Below are 24,784 nucleotides of genomic sequence, written 5' to 3' on the forward strand. Positions count from 1 at the left end.
TGCTTTAAAAGAAAGAATTGGCAAAATAGAAAAGTATATCTAAAGGCTTCACTGAAGAAAATAATTCCTTAAAAATAAGAATGGAGCGAGCAAATGGAAGCTAATGACTTGATGAGAAATAGAGAAACAATAAAACAAAATCAAAAGAATCTTTAAAAAAAGAAAACATGAGATATCCCATAAGAAAAACAACTGATTTGAAAAGATTGAGGAGAGATCATTTTGAAATTATTGCAATACCTGAAAGCCATAATAAAAAAGAGACTAGGGGCAGCCAGGGAGCACAGCAAGTAAGAGAACCGGCTCCAGTGTCAGGATGACCTGGAGATCGAATCCCGGACTCAGACACTTACCCACCCAGAAACATTTGGCTGTGTAACCTTGAGCAAGTTACTTAACCCCAATTGCTTAGGGGCGGCCAGGTGGCTCAGCGAGTAAGAGCACAGGCTCCAGTGTTGGGATGACCTGGAGATCGAATCCTGGGCTCAGACACTCAGCACCACACCTAGAAATAACTGGCCTTGTAACCTTGAGCAAGTTACTTAACCCCGATTGCTTTAAAAAAAAGAGAAACTAGATATAATCTTTCAAAAAATTATCAAGAAAACTGCCCTGTTACTCCAGAACTAGAAATTAAAATAGAAGTGGAAAGACTGGGGTGGGTAGGTGGCACAGTGAATAGAGCACCAGCTGTGCAGTCAGAAGGAGCTGAGTTCAAATCTAGCCTCAGACACTTAACACTTACTAGCCGTGTGACCTTGGGCATGTCATTTAACCTCAATTGCCCTACTTCCCTCCTCCAAAAAGCAAAAAAAGAAGTGGAAAGACTTCACTGATCAACTCCTAAAAGAGATTCCAAAAGGAAAACTCCTGGGAATATTAGAGTCAAATTTCAGAGTTCCCAGGTCAAGGAGGAAATATTGCAAGCAGTCAGAAAGAAATAATTCATAGAGGCACAGTCAGAAAAATTCAAGATTTAGCAGTTTCTTCATTAAAGGATAAGAGCGCTTGGAATATAACATTTTGAAGGGCATAAGAACAAGGATTACAACCAAGAATCACCTACCCAGTAAAACTGAGTATAATCCTTCAGAGGGAAATTGAAAATACAATGAGATCTAGCACTTTCAAGCATTCTTGATGAAAAGACTAGAACTGAATAGAAATTTTGAATTTCAAATATAAGACACAAGAGAAGCATAGAAAGCTAAACAGAACATGGAAATCATAAGGAACTTAACAATGTTAAATTATTTAAATTTATACATGGGGAGATGATATTTTAACTAATAAAGCCTTTCTCATTATTGCTGTAGTTAGAAGGACTATATATAGACAGAAGGCACAGGTATAAGTTGAATATGAAGGAATGATATCTAAAAAATAAAATTAAGGGATGAGAGAGGGATGTACTGGGAGTAAAGAAAGGGAGAGGTAGAATGGGGTAAATTATCTCACATAAAAGAGGGAAGAAAAAGCTTTTACACTGTAGGGGAAAGGGTTGGAGTTGAGAGAGTAGTAAATGACCCACACTCTAATCAGAATTGACTCAGAGGAAATAAAATAAACACTCAATCATGTATATAAATCTATCTTACCCTACAGGAAAACAGGAGGATAAGGGGATAAAAGAATAGTGGGTGATAGAAAGGAGGGCAGATTATATTAGGGGGTAGTAAAAGGGAAAGCTCTTTTGAGGAGTGGCAGGGTGAAAGGAGATAACATAATAAGCAGGGAGGATAAGATGGAGGGAAATACAATTAGTAATAGCAACAGTGAAAAAAATTTAAGCAAGTCTCTATGATAAAGGCCTCTTTTCTCAAACATATAGAGAACTGAGTCAAATTTATAAAAATAAGAGCCATTCCCCAATTGACAAAAGATCAAAAGATATGATCATTTTCAGGTGAAATAATCAAAGCTAACTCTAGCCTTATAAAAAATTCTCTAACTCACTATTGATTAGAGAAATGCATATCTATCAGATTTGCTAATAGGACAGAAAAGATAAATGAGAACTATTGGAGTGGAGGTGGGGAAAATGAGACATTAATGCACTATTGGTGGAGTTCTGAACTGATCCAACCATTCTTCAGAGCAATTTGGAACTATGCCCAAAAGGTTATATAAACCATACATAACAGTTGACCTAGAAATACCACTACTAGATCTGTATCCCAAAAGACATAAAAAGAAAAGAATAATGACTTACAAGTACAAAAATATTTATGGCAGCTCTTTTCCAAGGACAAAGAATTAGAAATTGAGGGGATATCTATCAACTGGGTAATGGCTGAGTAAGTTGTGGTATGTGATTATGATAGAATTACATTGTACCATAAGAAGGGATGAGCAGAATGCTCCCAGAAGAACCTGGAGAGACTTGCATAGGGTGACGCAAACTGTAATGTACTGCGTACAAAATAACAGCAATACTGTATCATGATCAGCTATGAATCACTTAGCTCTTCTCAGGAAATGCAATGATCTTAGAAAACTCTGAAGGACATGGAGGGGTAGAATATCATCCATCCCCAGAGAAAGAAATGATTGTGGAATACAGATTGAAGCAAACCATTTTAACTTCCTTTATTCTTCATGAGTATTTTTGACTATGTTTTCATTCACAACATGATGATTATGGGTATGTTTTGCATGACTACACATGGATAATATATATTGAATTGCTTGCCTTTTCAGTGGTGGAGGGTGGAGAGTAAGAAAGGGCAAAATTTGAAACTCAAAGTATTAAAAACAAATGTGAAAATTGGTTTACATGTAACTGTGGAAAAATTAAAAGCTAAATAAAAATGTAAAACCCCCCAAAAAGAAAAAACAACAACAACAAAATTAATGCTTATATACTCGTCTCATGTCTGCAATTAAAGATATGTTTGATTATGAAAATAAATTAATTATACCAGGAGAAAAATTCGGAATAAATAGTGCTTGGTTTAATGCAGACAACTTAATTCATGATGAAGTAGCTCAGGAATTGGGACTGGGGTTATTTTCTTTTTGCTGTTGTTAATAGAGCATCAAAAAGCATTTTACCACAGTGAATCCTCTGTAACAAAAAAATCTCCTAAAGTCAAACCCAGAGCAAACTGGCTTTAAAATCCCTTGTTTATTAAGGCCAACACTATGTTAATCACAATATAACCAATCACCAGGAAAATGTCATGCACTAATTACAGATCAGACGAGAAGCAGTAGGGTTTATTAAGCACAAGCTAAAGCCAGGAACAGCGATAAGTAGAGGAAATCCATAGAATTATAAAAATAATTCCTGCATTCAAGGAGTTCACCTTTTAATAGGGAACACAATATTTGAATAATAAGGTAATGAGAAGATATATAGAGTAGATGGAAAGCAGTCTCAAAGAGGATATCACTAGCAGGAGATCCATATCTACAAGATAAGATCTGACTGGATTTCTTTCTTCTTCAGATGTGGACCACTGTGTGAAGTGTCCAGAAGATAAGTTTCCAAATAAGGACAGAGATCACTGCTTCCCAAAGGTTGTGACCTTCCTGACTATTGCAGAACCTTTGGGGATAACACTAGCATTTATAGCTGTTTCTTTCTCTCTCCAGACAGCCCTGGTTCTCTGGGTTTTCATAAAGTTTCAACACACTCCCATAGTCAAGGCCAATAACCGGACTCTCAGCTATACTCTCCTCATCTCCCTCACCTTCTGCTTCCTCTGCTCCTTGCTCTTCATTGGCCGTCCCACTGCAGCCACCTGCCTCCTCAGACAGACCACTTTTGGAGTTGTCTTCACTGTGGCTGTGTCCTCCATTTTGGCAAAAACCATCATGGTGGTTCTGGCCTTCAGGGTAACAAGACCAGGGAGTAGAGGCAGGATGTGGGTGCAATCCAGGGTGTCCAACTCCATTGTCCTCATCTGCTCTGGCATTCAAGTGATTCTCTGTGGCATCTGGCTGGGAACTTCTCCCCCTTTTCCAGATATGGACCCACACTCTGAACCTGGTCATATCATCATTCAATGCAATGAGGGCTCTGATGTTGCCTTTTACTGTGTCCTTGGATACATGGGCTTCCTAGCCCTGGGCAGCTTCACTGTGGCTTTCCTGGCCAGGAGCCTGCCTGATGCCTTCAACGAAGCTAAGTTCATCACATTCAGCATGTTGGTCTTCTGCAGTGTGTGGGTCTCCTTTCTCCCCACATACCAGAGTACCAAGGGCAAGGCCATGGTTGTTGTAGAAATCTTCTCCATCCTTGCCTCCAGTGCTGGGTTACTGGGCTGCATCTTTATTCCCAAGTGTTATGTGATCTTGCTGAAGCCAGAAATGAACACCCAGGAAGGACTAAAGAAAAAAGTACATTGCAACGGATGAAATTATTCTAGGAAATTGTCTCACAATTCCTCATGGAGGCATAAGAATTTTCAAAAATAACACATGTTAGTATGGGAATTCATGATCTCACAATATTTGAATTTCATCTGGTTCTTCTTCTAACTTCCCACAAGTTTTCAGAGAACCCAGGTTTGTGCTGGTAAATGTTTAACAAAGAGCTCTCTGAAAATGTACCCCAAACTTTTTCTTTTAATCTTCACCATTAACATTTCCTCCATAATTTCCTTAAGTCTAGAAACCACCAAAACAATAAATAAAACTCTGTTGGCAGTATTTTCCAGTTTCCAAGTTGTGATTGGTCTCCCTGAAAATTTCATGATTAATTCTCTGGAGCTGTATGAATTGATTTCAGCAGAAATGTAGTGATGCCATGACTTTTTAGGGTCCTACAAATAATGTTCTTGAAGACACAGTTGTTATTTTGGATTCTCCTAAAATGAAGCAATATCACCTTTTCCATATGACCCTCTTCTTCATGCACAACCTATACCCTGTCCCCTGGATCAGTGAATAACCTTCTTCATCTTCACCTAGAGGCCAGTGCTCTGTCTTCTACACTGCACTGTTCCATCCATATTTTTTTAATCAATGATTTGGATACATGCAAAGGAGACATCTTAATCAGTTTTGCAGATAACACAAACCTGAGTATGACATCTAATGTAGCCAATGACTGAGTCCTCAGGTTGCCAAAATCCTTTTATTGGGTAGAAGATTAGGCACAATTGAGTCAAGTGAAATTTAATAGGGATAAAAGTGAGGTATTGCATATTTGTTCAAAAATCAACTTCCCAAGGTGGCAGAACCAAAATGGCGAAGGGAAAGCAGTGACTCACCTGAGCTCTCCCATGAATTCCTGCAGTTACCCCTAAAAAGTGAATCTAGATGGATTTTAGAGTGTCAGAATCCATTGGGAGATGGAGTGTGGCATATTTCCAGCTCAGGAAAGTATGGAAAACTGACTAGTAGGATCTGTTGCACTGGGCAGGGAGAGCACAGAGTGGGGGGAATGCAGAAAGGGGAGAGAGCAGAGTGCAGAGTGTGAAGGTTGCACCACAGACCCAAACACAGCAGAGCCAGAGCAAGGCTGGGTGAACTGATTCACCCACTGCAGGGGTAATTCCCAAATCTCTCACCACAGGGCAAAAGTCTGGTAGATCTGGGTAAGAGACAAGCACAGGGCCTAAAGCAATGGCAACAGCTACTCATGAAGGTAGCAACACACAGTCTGGAAGTATAAAAATCACCTACCTACCTTCTGGGAGACAAGATGGTAGAGTAAATCCTAGCAGCTCTAATCTCCCTCTCTGACCCTGAAAACCCAGAGAATATTGAACCAGTGTAAAATCCTGAAATAGTGGAACCAGCATCAGGCTTGGGAGCCTTAGAGAAAGGGTGTGAGTGAGGCTATGCTGAGCCTGAAGTGAAGGGTGGGAGTTATCCCAACAAACCCCATCTCAGACTATCAGCAGGAGATCCTGAACCCTAGAAGGATGGAGCCATTAAGCGCTAACACCAGAAGCCCAGGTGTGTCTTCACACAATCAGGGCAACCTGCATATACCAGTACAATCCAGCAACACCAGCAGCTGAACTTGCCTGAGCTCTAGCCCAAGAGCATGGAGGTTGAATCCTGAAGTGACCAAACCAGCCCTCCCCCACATCTTTCACTGTGAGCTTCAGTGTAACCCCAGGGAAACACCAAAAGTCCTGGCCTTGGCCTCAGTCAAGGCACTCAGAGGCCACAACACACAAAGCCAATAACCAGGCCCCTAATTCCCAACATAAGAAGCATGGATCAGAGTTCACTGTGCCCCAGAAGCAGAGATCCACTTTAAAACAGGCAATCACAATAGAAAAAACAAATTGGAAAAACAAAAATTTTAGAATCCTATTATGGTGAAAGGGAAGAGCAAGGCTCCAATTCAGAAGAGGTCAGCATTGACACTACACTCACATCTGAAGCCTCAAAAATGAATATGAACTGGTCTAAAGCCCAAAAAGCATACTTAAAGAGCTCAAGAAGTCAAATTAAAGAGGTAGAAGGAAAACTGATCAATTATTTGAAAAATACAATCAGAAAAATGGGGGAAAAAAATTCACTGGAGAGACACTACTTAAAAAATACAATTACCCAAATAGAGAAGGAGGTTCATAACCTAACTGGAAAAAATAAATCCTTGAAGGTAAAATCTGACCAAATGGAGAAGGAGGTTCAAAAACCAACAGAGGAAAACAATTATTTAAAAATTAGAATCAAACAAGATGAAGTAAATGGCTCCCTGAGACATCAAGAATCAGTCAGACAAAATCTAAAAATCAGAAGAAAATGCAAAATATTTCATTGGAAAAACAACAGACCTGGAAAAAAGAACCAGGAGAGAGAATCTAAGAATTATTGGTCCACTGCAAAGCTACGATGAAAAAAGAGCCTGACCAGTATCTTCCCAGAAATCACCAAGGCTGATTGCTCTGAGATCCTAGGACTGAATTGTCAGTCTTAAAAGTAAAAAGAGGGAATTCACCCCAAGGAAGAGGAGATGAAAACCATAATCAGGAATTATTTTGCCCAATTATATGCGCATAAACTTGACAAATTTAGTGAAATGGTTGGATATTTACAAAAATATAAATTGCCCAGATTAACAGAAGTGGAAGTAAAATACTTAAATAACCCCATCTCAGAAAAAGAAATTGCACAAGCAATCAATGAACTCCCTAGAAAAAATCTCCAGAGCCAGATGGATTTACAAGAAAACTCTATCAAACATTTAAAGAATTAATTCCAATACTGTATAGACTATTTGGCAAAATTAGAGGAGTCCTACCAAATTCTTTTTATGATATAAATATGTTACTGATACCTTAATTGAGAAGAGCCAAAACAGAGAAAGAAAATTATAGACTAATTTCCCTAATAAATATAGATGCAAAATTTTTAAACAAAATATTAGAAAAAAGATTACAGAAATATTTCATGAGAATAATAAACTTTGATCATGTAAAATTTATTCCAGGAATGTAAGGCTGGTTTGATATTATGAAAACTATCAGTATAATTGATCACATAAATAACAAAACTAGTAGAAGCCATATGATTATCTTAATAGAATCAGAAAAAGCTTTTGACAAAATGCAATACCCATTCCTGTTAAAAACACTAGAAAGCATAGGAATAAATGTAGTCTCCCTTAAAATAATAAGGAGCATCTACCCAAAACCATCAGCAGGTATCATATGTAATGGAGATAAGCTAGATGCATTTTCAGTAAGATTGGGGATGAAACAAGAATGTCCACTATCATTCAAAAATACCCTAGCATTCATTTTGTTACTAGAAATGTTAGCTGTAGCAATAAGAGAAGAAAAAGAAATTAGAATAGGTAAAGAAGAGATGAAGCTATCACTCTTTGCAAATGATATGGTGATATACTTAGAGAATCAAGTAAAAATCTACTTGAAATAATAAATAACTTTAGCAAAGTTGCAGGATATAAAGTAAACACACATAAATCCTCAACATTCCTATATATTTCTAAGTTCAACAGCAAGAAAGAGAAATTCCATTTAAAGTTACTGTAGACATAAAATATTTGGGAGTCTACCTGCCAAAACAAACCCAGGAACTATATGAATACATTACAAAACACTTTCCACACAAATTACGTCATATCTAAATAATTGGAAGAACTTCAGTTGCTTGTGGTTAGGCCGAGCTAATATAATAAAAATGACAATTTTATCTAAATTAATTTACTCATTTAGTTCTATGCCAATCAAACTATTAAAAAATTATTTCATATATCTAAGAAATAGTAACAAAATTCATCTGGAAGAATAAAAGATCCAAAATATCAAGGGAATTAATGAAAAGAAATGCTAGAAAAGGTGGCCTCACCTTATGATCTATATTATAAAGCAGCAGTCATCAAAACTACTTGGCATTGGCTGAGGGATAGAGTAGTGGATCAATGCAATAGATTGGGTACAAGAGACTCAGCAGTCAATGACTATAGTAATCTACTGTTTGATAAACCCAAAGACTCCAGCTTTTGGGATAAGAACTCACTATTTGACAAAAACTGCTGGGAAAACTGGAAAACAGTATGGCAGAAACTGGGCATAGACCAATATCTTACACTGTACACCAAAATGAAGTCTAAATGGGTTCACGATTTAGATATAAAGGCTGATACTGTAAGCAATCTGGGAGAACAAGGAATAGTATACATGTTAGATTTATAGAGAAGGAAATAATTTATGACCAAACAATATAGCATTATGAAATGCAAAATGGATAATTTTGATTACATTAAATTGAAAAGTTTTTGTACCAACAAAGCCAATGTAACCAAGATTAGGAGGGAAGCAGAAAACTGGGAAAGAATTTTTAAAACCAGTGACTCTCATAAAGGTCTATTTCTGAAACATACAGAGAACTGAGTCAAATTCATAAGGATACAAGTCATTCCCCAATTGATAAATGGTCAAAGGATATGAACAGGCAGTTTTCAGAGGAAGAAAATAAAGATATCTATAAGCATATGAAAAAATTTTCAAAATCACTATTGATCAGAGAAATGCAAATCAGAACAACTCTTAGGTACCACATCTCACTAGTCAGATTGGTTAACATGACAAAACAGGAAAATGATAAATGCTGGAGATGTGGAAAAATTGGAACACTAGTGAATTGTTGGTGGAGTTGTGAACTGATCAAATCATTCTGGAGAGCGATTTGGAACTATGCCCAAAGGGCTATAAAAACATGCATACCCTTTGACTCAGCAATACCACTTCTAGGGCTGTATCCGACAGAGATCATACAAGTGAGAAAAGTACCTGTACTTTTTATATACTTTTATAGCAACTCTTTTAGTGGTGGCAAAGAATTGGAAATCAAGGGGATGCCCATCAATTGGGGAATGGTTAAATAAGTTGTTGTATATGAATATAATGGAATACTATTGTGCTATAAGAAATGAGGAGCAGATAGACTTCATAATAACCTGGAGAGACTTATATAAACTGATGCTGAGTGAGGGGAGCAGAACCAGGAGAACGTTGTACACAATTACAGACACGTTGTGTGTGATGACTGACTTTGATAGACTGGGCTTCCCTCAGCAATGCAAGGTTATAAGACAACTCCACAAAGGACTCATGATTGAAAAGGCTATCCACATCCAAAGAAAGAACTACAGAGTCTGAATGCAGATTGAAGCAAACCACTTACGCTCTCTCTTTTTCATTTTGTTTTGTTTCTTCTTTCTCATTATTCATTCTATTGGTTATAATTCTTCTTTACAACTTGACTAATGTTTAATGTCAAGGTATACATAGAACCTGTATCAGATTGCATGCCACCATGGGAGAGGGGGGTAGCAGGGGAGAAAATCTGGAACTCAAAAATTTGTGAAAATGAATGTTGTAAACTAATAGCAAATAAATTATATATATATATACCTCACACATATCTTATGGGAGAGATACCAATATATAGCAGTTCATTTGGGGGGGAAAACCAGCCATAGTTTTTGTGAGATGGGAAGGAATGTTATAAGTGAAAAAACAGATCCTTATCTCACAATTTAATTTTTTAACAACCAGGCAAACTAAGGTGAGCTAAAGCTGCATCTTAAACTCTTAAGTTTTATGTCTACTATTGATTAGAGAGATGTAAATTAAAACAACTCTGAGGTATCACCTCACACCTATCAGATTGGCTAATATGACAAAAAAGGGAAAATGATAGATGTGGGTGGAGATGTGTGAAAACTAGCATACTAATGCATTGCTGGTGGAGTTGGGAACTGATCCAGTCATTCTGGAGGGCAATTTGGAACTAAGCCTGGAGGACTGTAAAAACTGTGCATACCCACTTATCCAGCAGTACCACTGCTAGGTCTATATCTCAAAGACATCAAATAAAGGGGGAGTGGGCCTATTTGTACAAAAATTTTTATAGCAGCTCTTTTTGTGATGGTTATGAATCAAGAGACTGCCCAGCTGTTGGAGAATAGCTAAACAAGCTGTGGTATATGATTGTAATGGAATATTAATGTTCCAAAAGAAATGACAAGTCGGATGATTTCAGAAAATCATACAAAGATTTAAGTGAAGCAGTGCAAAGTTAGGTGAGCCAAACCAGGAGAACACTGTATACCATAACAGCAATACTATATGATGAAGAACTGTGAAAGACTTAGCTATTCTCAGTAATACAATGATCCAAGATAGTCCCAAAGGATTCATGATGAAGCATATTGACCATCTCCAGAGAAAGAACTGACGATATCTGAATACATATGGAAACATGTTATTCTTCACTTTTTTTTCTTTCAATCTCTTTCATTCTAGTCTTCTGGCACAAAATGACTTATGTAGAAAAGTTTTACATGATTGCATGTGTATAAACTATATTGGACTGCTTACAGTCTTAGGGAGGGGGAATGGAGGGACAGAAGGAAGGATAGGTTTTGTAACTCAAAACCTTTTTAAAATGTTAAAAATTGTTTTAACATGCAATTGGAGGAAAATAAAATATATTTTAAGTTATATGTCTAGTAGGAGGCAAGGGACAGGATCACTATACTCTACCTTATCCTACTATATCTGGTTCATTGTGTTCAATTCTGGATGCCACGTTTGAGAAAAATACACTGATCAACAGGAGAGCACTAAGAAGAAGACAACTAGTATGTCAAAGGGACTTCAGTTCGTGTCATGTGAGACAGAAGGAAGATAGATAGACAGACCCATAGTTTAATAGATGGAAGGAGAGATATCTATGTGGAAAAATAGATGAAAGAATGAAGGAAGTGAAAAAAGGAAAAGGGGCATTTATTTAGACCTTAACATTTTCCAAGCATGTGTTAAGTGCTGGGAGAATAAACTCAAACCACCAAGACAGTCCCTGACTTCAAGGTGATTGCTTTCCAATAAATGAAGAAAAATATAATGGCCCACTAGAAAATGAATAGGAATATTCATGCTGGGTAAAGGTTGCTGGAGCAAACCTTCTGGAAAGGAAGAGAATACTTCAGGAGAGTACTTTGAGCTGTGAATGAAGGGTCTATCATTTGTGCTATTCATGAAATGGTTGAATCTTCAAGAGACTTGCCAATCAGGAGAGGAAGCTCCAGGGAGGGCACCTTGAGGAAGCAAAGGAATTGGTAAAGGAAGAGAAAGATTCTATGAGAAGAAGGTGAGGTAGGAGTGTATTTCAGGCATAAAAGAAACCCAATGTAAAAGCACAAGTATAAGAAAAGTAGTAGGGTGTGGGTGTGCATGTGTCTGTGTGTGTGCATGTGTGTCTGTGCCTCTGTATGTGTGTCTCTGTGTCTGTATCTGTGTGTGTGTCTGTGTTTCTGTATCTGTGTGTATGTGTCTGTGTGTGTCTGTGTGCCTATGTCTGTGTCTCTGTGTGTGTCTCTGTATCTGTGTGTGTCTGTGTGCGTCTTAGTATCTGTGTGTGTCTGTGCCTGTGTGTATTTGTGAAGAAAAGAGAAAAACAAAAGGAAAAAAGAAAAGAGAAAGACCATTTAACTGCAATGCAGAATGAGGGATGGGAAACAGAGTCTAATGAGACTAGAAAGATTGGTGGGTAAGGTCCATGTGGAAAAGTAAATAAAGGAGCTTATATTTCATTTCATGGGCAGTGATAAGCATCTGTAGATGATGATCAGAGGGGCATCATGGTCAGATCCATGCACTGAATGTACTGATGGAGTAACGGCAAGCAAAGTAGTACTTTGCCGTTTGTTTCAGCTATCCAAGTGCTTTTGAATCTTGCCTTTGACTGTATCAAAAAATCTTTGTTGGAAACTGTATACACTGCATTGTCCTTCATTGGCCTCATGGAGTTTGGAGAATTTCCCTGCCATTAACAGGCCTAAATTCATCACATGGAGCCCATGATGGGAGTAGCTTGTCGTAAGAGGGGAACAGGAAGGTTGGAATAGGAAGCAGAGCAGAGAAAAGCTTGAGCAGAGCTGGGACCAAGGAAAACTGAGAGGGAAAATGCTTGTGATTTTGACACTCTGTAGCATTCTGCCTGTTGGTTTGTCAGACAAAAGCACCCTGTCTCTCGTTTTTAGACAGAAGTCCTGAAAGAGGACTTTACTGCTGTTACAGAAGTCCTGGGATTTTACTGTTGATTTGTGTTTGATTCCTAAGATGGAAGCCTTGTCTGTTGATTTGTGTTACTTTGTCAGACAAAAAGTGAGTTGAGATGATACTGCCAGCAATGTGTGCAAATATTGTCATAGCTCTGTTAAGCTTTGTCTTCCTAGAAACAGAAACTTTGAAGAGGTTGGAGTGGAGCAGTAAGCTGAGGTATGAAACAGGAGTGGAGAGCTGTCTTGTGTGACTCCAGGCAAGAGCTGGGAGAGCTGCCTGCCTATAAATTCAGACAGGAGTGGTCAGCCAGTAGAAGAGGAGCCATGGGGTTTGAAAGTCAGCCTGAGTTAAGATGAAAAAAGACTTTACTTGGGTACTCTATATTGACTGATGAGATTGTGACTTACTGTGACCTAGGCATGGATGGTGTTTGTATTTTCTGCTACCCCTTAAAGATCATTGGCTTAAGGATGATTGGAAGCCAGTCTGGAGTCGAGATGAAAGAAGACTTTACTTGGGCACTCTATATTGACTGATGAGATTGTGACTTACTGAATTATATGTTTTGTTTAAGACTATGTGGCCACCTTAGTAAGAAGCTGTTATGTTATATTGTTGTGAATGTTGTGCTTTAGTTTCTTGAATGTTATGCTTTAGCTTATTGCTAAATAAATAGAGTTCACTATACTATTTGATTAGATCCTTAAAGTTATTCACAGCAGCAGTCCTTGGGAGACCTTCCCATGATTGGCTTTATACATGGTAAGGGGCTTGAGGTGAGGAGGCCAATTAGGAGACTATTGCAATAATCTAAATAAGAAATGAAGAGGCCCTTAAGTGTGTTATAAGAAATGGTGAGGTTAATGATCACAGAAAAACATCGAAAGACTTGCAAGAAATAATGAAGAACCAAGTGGAAAAGAAAATACAAAAACAAACTTTTAAAAATCATTTTTAAAAGATGGAATTGGGCAAGTGGAAGCTAATGACTTCATAAGACATCAAGAAAGCATCAAAAAAAAAGTCAAAAGAATTTTTAAAAAGAAAATATGAAATAGCTCATTGGAAAAACACCTTGCCTGAAAAATAGATCCAGGAGAGAACATTTTAAAATTATTGGACAACCTGAATGTCATACTAAAAAAAAAAAGAGAGAGTTCTAGGTATCGTTTTTCAAGAAATTGTCACAGAAAACTGCCCTGATATACTAGAACCAGAAGGCAAAATAGAAATTGAAAGAATTCACTGATCACTTCCTGAAAGAGATCCCAAAATGAAAATTCCCAAGAATATTATTGCCAAATTCCAGATCTCCCAGATCAAGGAGAAAATACTGAAAAAGAAAAAAAAAACAATTGAAATATGGTGGAGCCACATTCAGGATAACACAAGTTTTAACAACTTCTTCATTGATGGATCAGAGGGCATGGAATAAGATATTCTTGAGGGCAAGAGAGCTAGAACTATAACAAAGAATCACCTACCCAGGAAAACCGAGTATATCTCTTCGGAGGAAAATGGATATTCAATGAGATAGAGGACTTTCAAGAATTCTTGATGAAAAGACCAGAGCTGAATGAAAAATTTGACTTTCAAATTCAAGATGCAAAAGCAGCATAAAAAGGTAAACAGGAAAGAGAAATCATAAGGGTTTCAATAAGGTTTAATTCTTTATATTCCTACATGGGAAAATGATATTTATAACTTCTCATTATTAGGGCAGTTAGAGGGAGTATACACAGAAAGCAGAGGCATGAGTTGAATGTGATGATTACCTAAAAAGAAAAAATTAAGGGGTGTTAAAGAAAGAGACTAGGAGGAGGGAAAAGGAAGAGGTAGAAAAGGATAAATCATCTGACATAAAAGATGCCTGAAAGACATTGACAGTGAAAGGTGGAATGGGGAAGGGAGTACATGAACCTTACTTTCGTTGGAATTGGCTCAAAGAGGGAATAACATACAGACTCAGTTGGCTGCAGAAATCTATCTTACCATACAGGAAAGTAGGAAGGGTAGGAGATAAGAGAAGGGTGGGGGAAGCTGATAGAAAGAAGGGCAGTTTAGGGGAGGTAAAATTCAGAATCCAAACACTTTCGAGAATGGACAGCATGAAAGGAAAGAGAGTAGGAAAAGTAGGAGGAAAATAGGATGGAGGGAAATACATAGCTGGTAATCATTACTGTGAAAAAAAATGTTTTCTCAAACATAAAGGAAACCGAGTCAAATAAGAGCCATTCTTCAATTGATAAATGATGAAAGGAATTGCAGCTCACATATGTCACCCCTCCAAAGAGAGGCACAAACCTTAAGGTCAACAGCCCCAGAATCTCTAATACAGTGCAGAGGTCTCTGTTCTTGGAGAACCCTGATACAAAAGAAAAGACAGAGATGTCTCTTCCCTTTCAACTCGACATTTAATTTGACAACAATGCTAGCGCTCAACATGACATTAGGAACCGTGTGACCTTTCTTAATGATGCTGAATTCCTGCTGAAAGTGGGCCAATGCATCCCCAGTGCTTCACTTGCTCAAGTGTTCCCCAAGTGGGAGGAAGCCACCGAATGGCACTGGATAGATTCCAACGTTAGAGATTATTTGTATTCAACATACATCTTCTGTTATAAGAACAAGTCTCTCTCTACTCACCTCACTAAATAGTCTATGTGTGCACAGAAAATCTCCCCCAGACTATGCCCAAAGGGCTATACGATCTTGCCCATTCTTTGACCAGCAATACTAGGACTAGGGCTATATCCCAGAGAGATCACAAAAAAGAGGACCCACACGTACAAAAATACTGTATCAGCAAAAAGCGACTGTTTCAGCAACATTGTGTCTGATCAACGACGAATGACTCAGCTACCCCTAGCAACACAAGGACCCAAGACAATCCCAAAAGACAAGGCCCCACCGGGAGCACACCAACTGCAAGCCTACACGACTCTCTCTACCACGCAGCATTTTCAAGATTTCCAAGGTGTGACTGACAGCAGGGGGAGGGAGGGACTGGATTCGGGTCTAGCCCCAGACACTCTGCAACAAGTGTGCCTCAGTTGCCCCTCTGTGCAATGATGTTAATGAGGACCCGTCTTGTCCCGGCCGTGCTGAGGGTCCAAGGACACGGGGCGTGGACAGAGCTTGGCAAACCAAGGCCAATGACCAGCGACTCTTCGGGGGAAACGGGGTGCACACTCCTATGGGGAGGGGCAGGTCTGGGGAGGTCAGGGGTCATTCCACCCTCGGGCGCCCCCCCCCCCTTGGGGAAGGCAGGCAGGGCTCTCCTCGGGAGACAGGCCGGGGAGGAGAAGGGAATGCTCCTAAAGGAAGGCCCCGCAAAGCCAAAAGCGCGGGAGGGTGAGAGGACCCTGGGTCCCCCCAAACCAGTTCCAGGACCCCGGGCGATCCCGGAGGGGCCCCGGCCGGCGCCCCGATGCCCAGGATGCGGCGGTGGTGGCACTGACTCGGAGCAGCCCTGGGCCCATCTCCCGGAGCCAGAGGCTGAGGCAGAGCAGGAGGCGCCCGGGGAGGCCCCACGTGACGCCGAGCTCTGGGGGCAGACCGGAGGTCGGGAGGGCATCCAGCTCTGGGTGCGGACGGCGGTGGGGATGGAGAGGGGGCGGGGCCGAGGCGGCGGAGCTTCTGATTGGCTCGAAGTTTTAAGCGCTAATGGCCCGGGGCGCGGAATGGGCGGGGTTGGGGAGAGGAGAATGCGCAAGCGCGTCGGGATGGCCTTCCTACCTCCAGCAATTTCTTCAGACTACGGAGAAAGGGACAGGTGGGGAAGGCAGACTGGAGCCCCGCCTCCCCGCCGAGCGAGCCAATGGGCGCGTCCCTGGCCGAGGGAGCCACTGCGCAGACGCGGAAATTCTCTCCTGAGACTGGGCTCCATGTGCTGCAACCAGGTTCTGGGTCCTGCGGAGGTGGTGGCTGGGGGGGGGGAAGGGAGGCTGGAGAGGGGGTGCTGCGCCGGTGCCTAGGACCCCCGCCCCCCCCTTGCCTCAGTCTGAAATGGGGCGGCTCTAGGAACCCGGGGGGGGGGGGGGGTTAGTGAGGCCGGACCGCCCCTCCCTTTTTTCTTCCCCCATCCAACCTCAATTTTCCTCCCTCCTCCCCCCTCCCTCTCCTGCTCCCCCAGCCCCCTGCTGTGACATGGATGCCCGTGTTCTTCCCCTCTCCCCCCCCCCCCCCCGCATGCATTTCTAGGGTTTGGACCCCCGGAAAGCAGCCCCCAGCCGAGGGCCCCCTCCCCGTCACGTGGCCCGGCATGGGGGGGGAGGGGCCGCCCGAGCTGTTTCGCCTCCTTGGCAGCTCTGGCCCCTAGAAAGGAGTGGGGTATACAGCAGGCGCTTCATAAGTGCACGCGCAGTTGACCCAAGTGCTGGACACAGACCAGCGCTCCTGGTGTTACAGGGGTATTTCCAAGGCAGGGCTGGGGGCTGGGAGGGGGAAGGGCCCCCCTCATGGCTCCCTTTTCCCTTCCAGCTCAGTCTGGGGGACCCCCGGGGCCTGGGCACAGGCCAGAGTGGGGAGCAGGAGGGGGCACAGCAGGGCCCCCCCCCCACGTAAGCAGCCTGGTGGTGTTCCCTGACCTGGTATCTGGAGTCGCATGGTGTAGACCAGGTCCTTCCTCCAAACTCTCTGTCCTCGGGGCCCCTGGGGCCCCACGTCCCAGTGCCTGGCATCCAGTAGGCGCTTCATAAATGCTGCTTTGCCTGACTTGACTCAGCAGCGGGGGGCCCTGAAAGACGGCATCTCCTGGGAGACTGTTTCTGGTGTCAGTTTCCCCCCTAGATGTCCCCATCCAGTGGCCTGTCCTCAGGCCTCACCCTCCTTCCCTGACAGATTCATGAGCCAGCTCCCTCTTGGTCCCCTCCTCCTGCCTGTCTGACCACTGCTCCCTTCTCTGTCTCCTCTGCTGGCTCAGCATCCAGCACTCTCTAGTGACCCAGCCCTGGTCACCCCCACTAGACTCTTAGCAAGGACGGCTCTTTGGTCACCAAGCCTCCAGCCTCTCCCCACTCCCTTTTATCCTCCAGTCAGTCACCTGCCAAAGTCATATCGTGAAAAGTTGTCTAGGGCACTGAAAACTGATAACAATCAGCACAAGCACATTTACAAACACTTTTTGGAAAATGCTGCTTAAGCAGAAATTCAGAGGGGGAGAGAAATTTTATTCAGGAAGCGTGACTAGATAATTGTAATGTTAATGGAATTTAAGATCTTCCCCCACCTATGTGGAGCCCATTAAGGAAAGCTTGCTTGTAGAAAGGCTTTCACACCTTTTGCTAATTTCTAATTAGGCCCTGAGTCCAGAGGGTTGTGATGCCTTCTGTCTCTAATCTGGGGTCTGGTCCCTGGCTGAGCACAAATTTATTTCAGGAATCAGTAACTTTCAAGGATGTGGCTGTGGACTTCACCTGGGAGGAGTGGGGCTACCTGGACACTTCCCAGAAGGAGCTCTACTGGGAGGTGATGCTGGAGAACTACACGAACCTGGTCAGTCTTGGTAAGGAGGCTCCTCTGGGGACTTGGGATCTGCCCCTGAAAGGTTATTTGCTTCCTCCTGCTGGGGCTGGGGCTGGTGTTCAGCACTGGTTCTTTGGCCTGTAAGAAAGCCAAGCATGAGTTATTTACAGTGAGGCCAAGAGATGGGGTTCTGGTGCTCTCCCTGGTCCCAGCTGAAGGGCTCCTGCTTTGTATGCCTAGAACCTGGCTGCTTCCTTGTGTGACCCCACTCCAGCTCTCTGTTCCCTCAGGCCAGGGAGGCTTTCTCAAGTACCAGGGCAAGTACTTGAAGTCAGGAAAGCTCCCAGATGCCTCAGTATTGAATGCACCAAAGGAACTCATTGTCTTTCTGAACCCAACTCCAACCCACTTTGTCCCATCCCTGTATCTCCCCAGGAAAACAAACCAGATCATCCTTCAGTTATTTTCTGTTTGCTTCTCCATGGCCCCCACACTTCTTGAACCTTCCTAGTTGCCCTTAGGGGCCTGTGAGGTGACCACACCTGTCGGTCACTTTACTATGCCCCATGACTCGGCCTTGCAGATTCCAGCCTGAATGTGATCTCTCACCTGAAGTCAGGGGAAGCCCATGGGATTCCAGGGGATAGTGTTCTAAGAACCTGTTGGCCAGGTGAGTACATGACCCCCTAGTGCTCAGCTGGTAATCCAGCTGTGGTCCTTCTGAAAATGGGCACATTTGGGATCCTCTCAGTGCCTTTTTTGGTCATGAATTCTTCCCAGCCATAGATCTTACAGGTAATTTCTTCCCAACTCCTTTCTTCTATCTGGATGTTGTCAACTTTTTTACCACAATCATTTGGTGTAGACAGATAGAAGTGATTCGCTTTTGTTGGTGCTCTCAGAATGCAGGAATGTCGTTCCACTGTGGGTGGAATTTTGAACTAGTTTTGATCTTTTTTGTGAAGCAAAGTGGAATTCTGCAGTGTAGGAGCTACACATAATTTCCCTTTCTTAGACCCAGTGATCACATTCCCATGATTTGCCAAGGTATAAGATTCAGATGAAGAATTTTCCATGAAAGAAAAACACCTACAAGCCACATTGCTGACTTCCTTAAACCAAAATAAACAATCTTCCATATTTCTATTAATTGTATATCATCCACATCAATTTTGGTACATTCACCTAATGTACTCTTATTGGGCTATGTTAAAGCATAAGCATGGTTAGTGCAAAGAAATTTTCAAGAACACAAGAATTGAATTCTATTTAAATGAAAAAAAAAATATGTACATTGCTTATAAAAGCCAGGATATTGGGGAAAGTGAATCATAAGCAAAAGCTTGTTCATCCATGGAAAAGTGGTATTTACACTTTTTCTTTCAGATTGGAATGCCAGGCCTCTGATCAAGGAGTCATCTCCAGAGATGGGTATTTCAAAGGAAGACTTATCCCAGCAAAATTCTTTGTGGGATGATCCACATATCTCCATGATGGGGAAAGCCTGGGAGTTTTACGGCAGGTTGAAGAAACAGCACAGCAGTGAGGAGAAACATTCTAGAGAAGGAAAAGTAATCCAAAGAGACCCTGCCGATGGAGTCAAAGGCTCTGAACACAGTAGATACAACCAAACCTCTAGCCCGGAGCCACAACAGGAAGCATCTGTAGTCATGAAGATCCATAAAAGTGATAACCAGAGAATGAGCCTCATGATGGAGTCAGGCCAAAGACAATGTAATCAAACCTATTCAAAGAAGAAATATTCCAAGGCTAACAAATGTCAGAAAGCCTTCAGTTCTGATCTTGACCTCATTAAAAAACATGGAATTCATGCTGAAGAGCAACTTTGTGAAAGTAGGAACTCTTTCTTTCCAAATAATGAACTTATTCTGTGCCAGGGAACTGATTCAGGAAAAAAGTTTTGTAAATTGACTAAACGTGGGAAGATATTCTATCAGAATGTAGATCTTAATCACCATTCTAGTATTCAGAGTAAGAACAAATCTTACAAATGCAATGAATGTGGGAAGGCCTTCCAGCATAAGATGACTCTTACACAGCACTACAGAATTCATACTGGAGAGAAACCTTTTGAATGCAGTGACTGTGGGAAGGCCTTCCGCCGGAAGACAGACCTCATTCGACATCACAGGATTCACACTGGAGAGAAACCCTTTAAATGCAATGAATGTGGGAAGACATTCCGATCAAGCTCCAACCTTAATCAGCACCAGAGTACTCATACAGGAATAAAACCACATCATTGCAGCATATGTGGGAAGGCATTCTCTCAGAAGTCTAGCCTTACTCTTCATGGTAGTGTTCATAGTGGAGAGAAACCACATGAATGCACTGAATGTGGAAAGATCTTCCGCCAGAAGTCAGATCTTACACAACACTTCCGCATTCATACTGGAGAGAAACCTTTCAAATGTGATGATTGTGGGAAAGCCTTTCCACGGAGCACAACACTGACTCGACATAAGAGGACTCATACTAGAGAGAAACTGTATGAATGTAATGAATGTGGAAAGACCTTCATTCAGAATGCATATCTTTCCTTCCATAGAAGAGTCCATGCCAGAAAGAAGTCATAGGAATGCAATAAAAGTGCAAAGATATTCCCACTAGATCAGAATACTTATCAACATATGGAATTTACAATATATAAAAAGTAATAATCATTGAAGCAAAATTTTTCTCTGAGACTGATAAATTTAGTTAATATTAGAAAGATTCCATGGACAAATAATGCATGTGGAAAGTCAGTTAATGATGGTGAATTGTAGAGAACTTTCAGGAGTTCCCCAGCTCTGCTAATAAAATGTTCCACTCCCATATATTATTACCTGAAAGGTTACAGGTCAGATTAGCAAAAGGACATAAAACCTTGTTTGTATGTAGAGAACTTTTGGGGTCCCTTGGCCCCACTAAAGGAATATTCCCCTGCCCTATACAGTTACCTGCCAGGTTACAGGGCAGGTAAGCAAGAGGGCATGTAATCTTTTTTTTGTTTATGCCTCTGGATATGGTCCTATGATATTACCCTAATAAATAACTAACCTTAAGCAAGGGTAAATAATAAACAAGATCAAGGGAGGGTCCTTGTACATTGTCTACATTTTTTTGGGTCATGTAGAGGGAGGGTCCTTGTATACTGCATTCTTTTGGGGTGTCTACATTATTTTGCGTCATGTAGATCTTCTATTGGGGGGGGCATATAAACTGTGAGTCCCTTTCATGTTTGGCTCTCTGTGAAATGGTGTATCAGCAATGCCATATTCACAATGCCTATGGAAATTATAGATATGCTGATATAATTATCCATCACAAAATACATCATGCTTGCCATATGGGGGAATAAGCTAGAAAATTGATTAAGATACCAAAAGACTGAGTCCCAAAACCAGAAAGTGAAAGCCATCAGAGTAGTTATGAAATTGGCACAGGTAGATAAAGTAGAAAGCACCCACATTCTCAAGCCTTTAAAACAGAACAGGCTACCTCAGGCAAAGGTCCTCCTCTCCCCACGCACAGCAACCACCCAGCGTCCCGGAAGCAGGCTCCCAGTAGCTGCGGCCCCTGGCAGTCCTTAGCAGAAATTCTGGCTGACTCAAAAAGGGCTTCCCGCTGCCGCTACCTCTGCTGCTGCTGTCGCCGTTGCCACCACCGCTAGCCACCGCAGGAACTCTAGTTTGGCTTCTGCTTCCTCTTGCTCTGCCCCTTCCTGCTACATGAGCAAGTCCAATGGGGCATGGAAGATCTTTAAATCCCATAACCCTTACATTCGGCCCCAAGATCTTTCATGTCCCTTGGCAAAAATACAGTAGGAATAACTGCTGTCAACAAAATTTCACAACAATGTAACAAGAATAGCACACAATAAACACAGAAAACCATATTTTAGGGTGGGGCTTGAGCACAAGCTCCCCATCATTCCCCCCACCCCGAACAAATGGGGCCCCAAAATCTTGTGGTAAGGGGTGAAGATTTCTTCTATGGCTACTTGCTGCTGAAATCGGATGTAGAGCTGTCCCTGTCCTAAGGGGTCCCATTTGAGAGGTCAGTTCTTAATATGCTTGATGCCAGGTCCAAGGGTGACACATCACAGTGTCAGGGGGTGACATCCAGCTTAAGCTATCAGTCATCTACATATGGAGGGTACCAAGCCTGTGGAAACAAATCTAGCAAACAAGGTGAACAGACAAAAAACCAAGAAGAAGCAAAGAGACAATAACCAGACTATTGTAGCCTCACTCACGGTAGAATAAATGAGTTAAGGGTACAAATTTGTAATCATCTCCAGAATAAACAATAGTTACAGTGTTATCCTTCCCGTGTGCTATAATCTCTGCAGCCTTTGGAACATCATCCAGCTTCCGTTTTACCCATCCTTTAGCTCCTGATTTTATTCTATCAGTAGAACCAAATCCTTCAGTTCCTGTGACAGTTATTTTGGAAGGAGCGTCAGTTTTTACAAGTGGTATTGTTTTACAAGGAATGATAATGACTTGAACTATCCTATCATTCTTGTGAATCTGTATGGGCCCTTCACCTAAATTCTGGAATGTTACAACAATTTCTCCTAGATAATTAGAATCTATTACTCCAGCCAATACATGTATTCCTTGAGCTGTTAATCCTGATTTGGGTAAAATCTGTCCAAAGTGATTTTTAGGGATTCTTAATATCCCAGTGGAGATTTTTCTTATTTCTTTTCTGTCCAACCAAAAGTCCTCTAAACAATGTAAATAATACCCCCACCGAACCAGGTGGTCCTGGGTACGGTGCTGAGACATCTGGCCTCAAGGTCCAATACTCAATATTTGAGATCTTCTGTGTTTGTTGTTTTCTAATTTGCAAATTGGGGGGTCATCATTCTGGCTAGAGGTGTGCTTCCTCCCAATGTTCTATTATTCAAATTATGCAAAGCCATGAACAAATTATCCTTCCAATGTTGATATGAATTATTGAAACTTAACTTCCTCAACTGTTCTTTCAGTAATCCATTCATTCTTTCAATTAACCCAGTTGCTTCTGGATAATATGGAATATGATATATCCATTCTATGTTGTTTAGTATACAATACTTCTTCATTTCATTGCCTTTGAAATGGGACCCATTGTCACTTTGAATCTGCATTGGGGTTCAATAATATAGACGTATGAGATCTAGAGTTTTACAAGTGATTTCTGGGTTGCATTCTTATAAGGACAAGCTACTAGTACACCTGAATAGGTGTCAACACAAGTACATATAAATCTGCATCCTTTATCCAGTGGTAGTGGACCAATATAATCTATTTGCCAGATTTGGGCTGGGACTTTTCCTCTTGCTATCTCTCCAGTTACTGCCCGAGGAACAGCTCCTTTTCCAATTGACATATATGACATTCTTCTGCTATCTGTTTTAACAATGAATGAGAGATATTAATACCTCGATCTTGTACCCACTGGTGTGTGGCCTGGATGCCCAAATGGCCTGCTGTTTGGTGGACCCATTCTGCTAATACCGGATCATCAGTTGTTGTCAAAGTAGGGACAATATGTTCAGTAGCAATCTTTGCCAGTCGATCAGCATGAGCATTGTACTCACGTTCTGGTGTGGTGGGGGCCACATGAGCATCTACATGAAAAACTGACAAGTCAGTGACCAAAGACTTGTTCCAGATATCTTCCCATAATTCTTTATCCTATCCTCGTCGCCAAATGTATCAGCAATGCCATATTCACAATGCCTATGGAAATTATAGATATGCTGATATGATTATCCATCACAAAATACATCATGCTTGCCATATGGGGGAATAAGCTAGAAAATTGATTAAGATACCAAAAGACTGAGTCCCAAAACCAGAAAGTGAAAGCCATCAGAGTAGTTATGAAATTGGCACAGGTAGATAAAGTAGAAAGCACCCACATTCTCAAGCCTTTAAAACAGAACAGGCTACCTCAGGCAAAGTTCCTCCTCTCCCCACTCACAGCAACCACCCAGCGTCTCGGAAGCAGGCTCCCAGCAGCTGCAGCCCCTGGCAGTCCTCAGTAGGAGTCCTGAGCAGAAATTCTGGCTGACTCAAAAAGGGCGTCCCGCTGCCGCTACCTCTGCTGCTGCTGCCGCCGTTGCCACCACCGCTAGCCACCGCAGGAACTCCAGCTTGGCTTCCCCTTCCTCTTGCTCCGCCCCTTCCTGCTACATGAGCAAGTCCAATGGGGCATGGAAGATCTTTAAATGCAATCACCCTTACAAATGGTACTGTAATAAACAGACTATTGATTACACCCCCATATCATGTGATACTAATGGAATATAAAGATCCCCCTGTATTGGCTTGGTTTTTGGTTTGATTGTGTAATCCCACCTCTGGGATGGACTTGTTGACATGAAAAGAGAGTCCTGAACTGGGAGGAGCTGGTGACTCCCAGTAGATTTGGTAGATTTGGAGAGACAAGAGAGAGAGGCAGAAGAACTTTTTGGAAGCAGCACCTTTGGAGGCAGAGAGAGACTGAGAGGATTGCTGAGGGACACTTTGAATCGCCCTGGACTTTTGAGACCTGCCCCCAGAGCTGCCAAGGACTGAGGAGACATGGCTGTTTTGCTGGTACTTTGTCTGTCTGTTTTGATGTTGTTTTGCCAGATTTGTCCACTGGTGAAAGACAGTCCTGTTGTTGAAGAAGTCCTGGGACCTGGTTGTTGGCTAAGAGCTCCTGAGACTGTCCTGCAGACAGAGAGTGAATGCTGTCCACTGGTGAAGGACAGTGCTGTTGTTGCAGGGGTCTGGGAACCTTTCTGTTGGCTAAGAGCTACTGAGACTGTC

At 41.8% G+C, this 24,784-nt stretch overlaps 2 protein-coding genes across 4 annotated transcripts in view; both read left to right on the forward strand.

Annotated features, from left to right (window-relative positions):
• LOC138167650 (vomeronasal type-2 receptor 26-like) overlaps nucleotides 1–4,362 on the forward strand; it is a 51,008-nt gene extending 46,646 nt beyond the window's left edge. The window contains exon 6 of the mRNA XM_069096583.1: nucleotides 3,452–4,362. Within this exon, the coding sequence (XP_068952684.1) occupies nucleotides 3,452–4,362 (911 nt within the window). The remainder of the gene's footprint in view (nucleotides 1–3,451) is intronic.
• An 11,948-nt stretch (nucleotides 4,363–16,310) lies between these two features.
• The window catches only part of LOC138167634 (zinc finger protein 184-like), a 103,409-nt gene continuing 94,935 nt past the window's right edge, over nucleotides 16,311–24,784 (forward strand). Inside the window, exons 1-4 of one of the 3 annotated variants that reach the window (XM_069096568.1) lie at nucleotides 16,312–16,423; nucleotides 17,883–18,009; nucleotides 18,553–18,639; nucleotides 19,356–21,069. In XM_069096568.1, the coding sequence (XP_068952669.1) occupies nucleotides 16,391–16,423; nucleotides 17,883–18,009; nucleotides 18,553–18,639; nucleotides 19,356–20,566 (1,458 nt within the window). In that variant the 5' untranslated portion in view covers nucleotides 16,312–16,390 and the 3' untranslated portion in view covers nucleotides 20,567–21,069. Of the gene's footprint in view, nucleotides 16,424–17,882; nucleotides 18,010–18,552; nucleotides 18,640–19,355; nucleotides 21,070–24,784 lie in introns of those variants that run through there. The other 2 variants (XM_069096569.1, XM_069096567.1) reach the window with 2 other exon arrangements.

Source organism: Petaurus breviceps, unplaced genomic scaffold (genome assembly GCF_028583685.1).
Source record: "Petaurus breviceps papuanus isolate PSGF00001 unplaced genomic scaffold, PetGlider_PUasm1.0 243, whole genome shotgun sequence".
NCBI lineage: Eukaryota > Metazoa > Chordata > Mammalia > Diprotodontia > Petauridae > Petaurus > Petaurus breviceps.